General features: G+C 41.0%; 1 protein-coding gene across 1 annotated transcript; it reads left to right on the top strand.

The window, feature by feature from the left end:
• The first annotated feature begins 1,276 nt into the window (after positions 1-1,276).
• On the top strand, positions 1,277-3,129 carry LOC122024663 (syntaxin-81-like). The gene is made up of 4 exons (XM_042583331.1): positions 1,277-1,400; positions 1,724-1,807; positions 1,904-2,008; positions 3,012-3,129. Exons 1-4 carry the CDS (start codon positions 1,323-1,325, stop codon positions 3,051-3,053), a joined length of 309 nt encoding a protein of 102 aa, XP_042439265.1. The 5' UTR covers positions 1,277-1,322; the 3' UTR covers positions 3,054-3,129.
• The last annotated feature ends 321 nt before the right edge of the window (positions 3,130-3,450 follow it).

Below are 3,450 nucleotides of genomic sequence, written 5' to 3'. Positions count from 1 at the left end.
TCTTATTAATAGACAACGCTTTTTAAAAAAGCGTTGTCTATTAGTGATTTTTACGGGTCAAAGACAACGCTTCGTAAAAAGCGTTGTCTATTAGCTTTTTTTTTTGTGTCTACGACAACGATTTTTCAAAAGCGTTGTCTACTGTCAAGTTATCATCTCAATCTTAAGTGATCTAGACCGCTTATCTCAAGATCTGACGGCTGGATCTTCATCCATCTTCATCACAATATGGGCGGCCCAGATTAAAGGAGGAGAAAACTTCGTTTCCTTTTACCCATGCGACGACACAGTACTGGTGATTCCTTTCTATTCGCGACATCTCCTCTCGCGCAGCTAGGGCACGAGACCTCCCACCGCCGGCCGTCTCTTCTTCCTCACCACTGGCCGGCAGCTCTTTCTTCTCTTCACTGCCGCACAGACCCCTCTCAAGAATCGGGAAGTGCGGTGGTGGATTTCGCCGGCGATGACGACGCCCAACAACCTTCCCAACGGCGGCCACCACCAGCGCCCACACCCTCCGCCCGACCCTAGGAGGCAGCGCCACTACCTTGGCACGCCCATCGCCACCCCTTCCTCCTCCTCTTCCTCCGCCGCCTCCTTCAAGGGTTGCTGCTGCTACCTCGACGGCGCTCGATGTGATGTTTTAGCAGTCGCTCATTTTCTTTTATGCCCCTCCTTTCCTCGGTCTGCGTTTCGATTCCGATCAGACACCGCTCCTCCACCGTGCTGCAGCTGTCCGACCGGCGCCCCAGTGCAGCCTCACGCCAGAAAGGGGAATTCGATCACTTGTCGTATAGACGCCTCCGGCCTCACGTGAGAAAGGGGAAACGTTGTCCTCACCCGCAGCGTCACTTCTCCGACGCAGCATAGACGAGATTGACCTTGGCCGATCACCGCCGCCCGCCGCAGCCTTTCACACTGCCTACGGACTCGGTCTCCGGCGCATCCCAGGTCAGTGACAATCTCTTTCCTCGATCTCTCATGGTTCGGCACAAGGATCTAAGCAAGCGCCTGCGGCCTCCTCCCTGCTGATCACCGACGCTTCTACTCACTACGGTCGGCACACTGCCGCCTGGATCTACTTCCGGGATCTTCCCTGTTTTTTACAAGGATAGCGCCTACGGTCTCCTCCCCTCTCGGGTTGAGCAGAAGCCACATCGATCTACGGCCTCCTCTTGTCTTGGGCTGATCAAAGGTCGAAGCATCACCGTAGGCCTCCTCTCCATTCGGGTTGAGCAGAAGCTCAGTAAGCAGCGTTTCTCCTGCGAACCGCTTCCAACCGTTGATGAGCAAGTAGAGATTAGGTGGTATAAGGTTATGTGATGGCTAAGAGTAGGGACAGAACCGAAGATTTTAGGGAAGCTACCCGTGCGACAGCTCTCTCTTTTGGCTACGACGAGGTTGGTTATTGGATTGAAACTATCTTAATTTTCTTCTTCCTATTGACGTGTTAGTGTTCCTTGCATTCATTTGAATATTCATGGGAGTTTTTCTTCTTGCTTCACTCTGGGCTATGCATATCTTAAATTGTAATTGCTATTTCTCAACAGTAAAGAATTCCAAGTTTGTTCTGTTTCAGAGTTTTACAGTTTGTGAGTTTGTTTCAATTGAGAACAATTCAACATACGCTAGAAACTGCTACAGTGATACATGTAATTCATAAGATTTTAATGGCACCATGTTATAACAGTACATTTTTTTGGCTTGTCATTGTCTTTGACAGGCCAAATTGGTTGCGCTCTTGGCATCCTTCATTTTGCGCAAACCCTTGGAGAAACCTCCATTTGAAAAAGCTGCAATTAAGACGGTACATCAGCTGCAGAGTCTCTTGCTTTGATATTCTCTGGATACGTGATATCTCTATCATATTTGATAAATGTTTTGACAATTTTCTTATTTTTAGCTTGAAAGTATTTCAAAATTGGAACACTTCATCACTAAGCATCGGAAAGATTATGTGGATCTGCATCGAATCACTGAACAGGAGAGGGACAACATTGAACATGAAGTAAGTAATGTTCATACCTATCATGTTTCTTGAAATTTAAAAACATGCATCGACCTAATCTTGATATATCAGAACATAAATGCAAACAAAAGAGAACTCTAGCTATGCAACTAACAATGAGTATGCGATAACACAAATTCCAACAATATGATCACAAGATAAGAAATTGTTTCACTAGGAACATTCCCAGAACCAAGAGTTCAAGTTGTGCCAATTAATAAGATTGCTATTCTTTTTATTCATTTCATCTCCCTGTTCTTCTGCAAGAAAAAATGTTCTAAAACACCATACAATGTAATGTTCTTCATTTCACCGAAGGAATCATTTTCCTCTTCCTACTTGTTGCTGTAATTGCTATCATTCATAGGAAAACCCTTTGGATGCTGATAGGTTAGCTGATTGAGTCTTTGCTATTTTAGAGCTTCATGTAGATTTCATTTCATGCCTTAGGTTTCGTTCTATGTTTTTCTTCATGTTGTCTTTCATATTGAGTAATGTTTTATGTGAATATTAAGTGCTTGTATTAATTTGACATCCTATGTTTCAATTTGCACACATTATGATTTCATTGACTCATGCCCATCAAGTGTTTGATTAAATGTCTCTTCCATTATATTAACTACTAAGAATTCCTACGAGTTTCATCCTATTTCTGTGATGCAATGCTTTATATAATCCAGTTCAAGTTCAATTAATAATTTATGATGGTCCTGAAATTACTGTTTGGTATCACATTAACAATGGCTCCATTTTAGGTTGATTCTGAAGTTATGAGAGTGGAGTGATCAAAGAGGAAGACAAAGTAGAATTATCACAACTAAGAGTTTAATCTCTGTAGCTTATCGCACTTAGTTTCCTATTGATGTGATGAATTTATTCCATGAAATTAAGAAATTCTCAGTACTCCATGAGTCATTTATGGACTCAATTCAAGTTGATGGTTTTTTATTCATGGTACTATTTTTCAGCTTATGTACTAATTTTGATGTTTGAGTTCTTTTAGGTACTTGATCCAACCATGAGGCCGAGTATAAAAGAGCTTTAAAAGGCTTCAAATCGAGTGTTTCTAAACATGTAACCATTATCGGTTGGCTATCAAATGGCTGTTCTTTCTGTTTAATGCCTATATTTCTCCTCAAACTTTGCAGTGTACTACTATTAGAATTTTGTAAAAGCAAGTAGTGTTGTATTTATACACTTCGTTTAGGAATACTTTTATAATGTCAGAATTCTATTATTTTGGTATGACTTTGAAATCATTAGCTGAGTTGATTATATGTAAAATTCGAATCTAGACATGGTAAAAGAAAATTAATAGTTTTATAAATATAAAAATAATGATTTTTAAATATATTTTTTTTTATTTTTTTTTCTTTAAAACGACAACGCTTTTAAAGCGTTGCAAAAAGTGTTGTCTTTGTAAAAAAACAACAACGCTTTTT

This window comes from Zingiber officinale, chromosome 9B (genome assembly GCF_018446385.1).
Source record: "Zingiber officinale cultivar Zhangliang chromosome 9B, Zo_v1.1, whole genome shotgun sequence".
Lineage (NCBI taxonomy): Eukaryota > Viridiplantae > Streptophyta > Magnoliopsida > Zingiberales > Zingiberaceae > Zingiber > Zingiber officinale.
The sequence above is the reverse complement of the archived record's forward strand: the minus strand, read 5'-3'. Positions and strand labels throughout refer to the sequence as shown.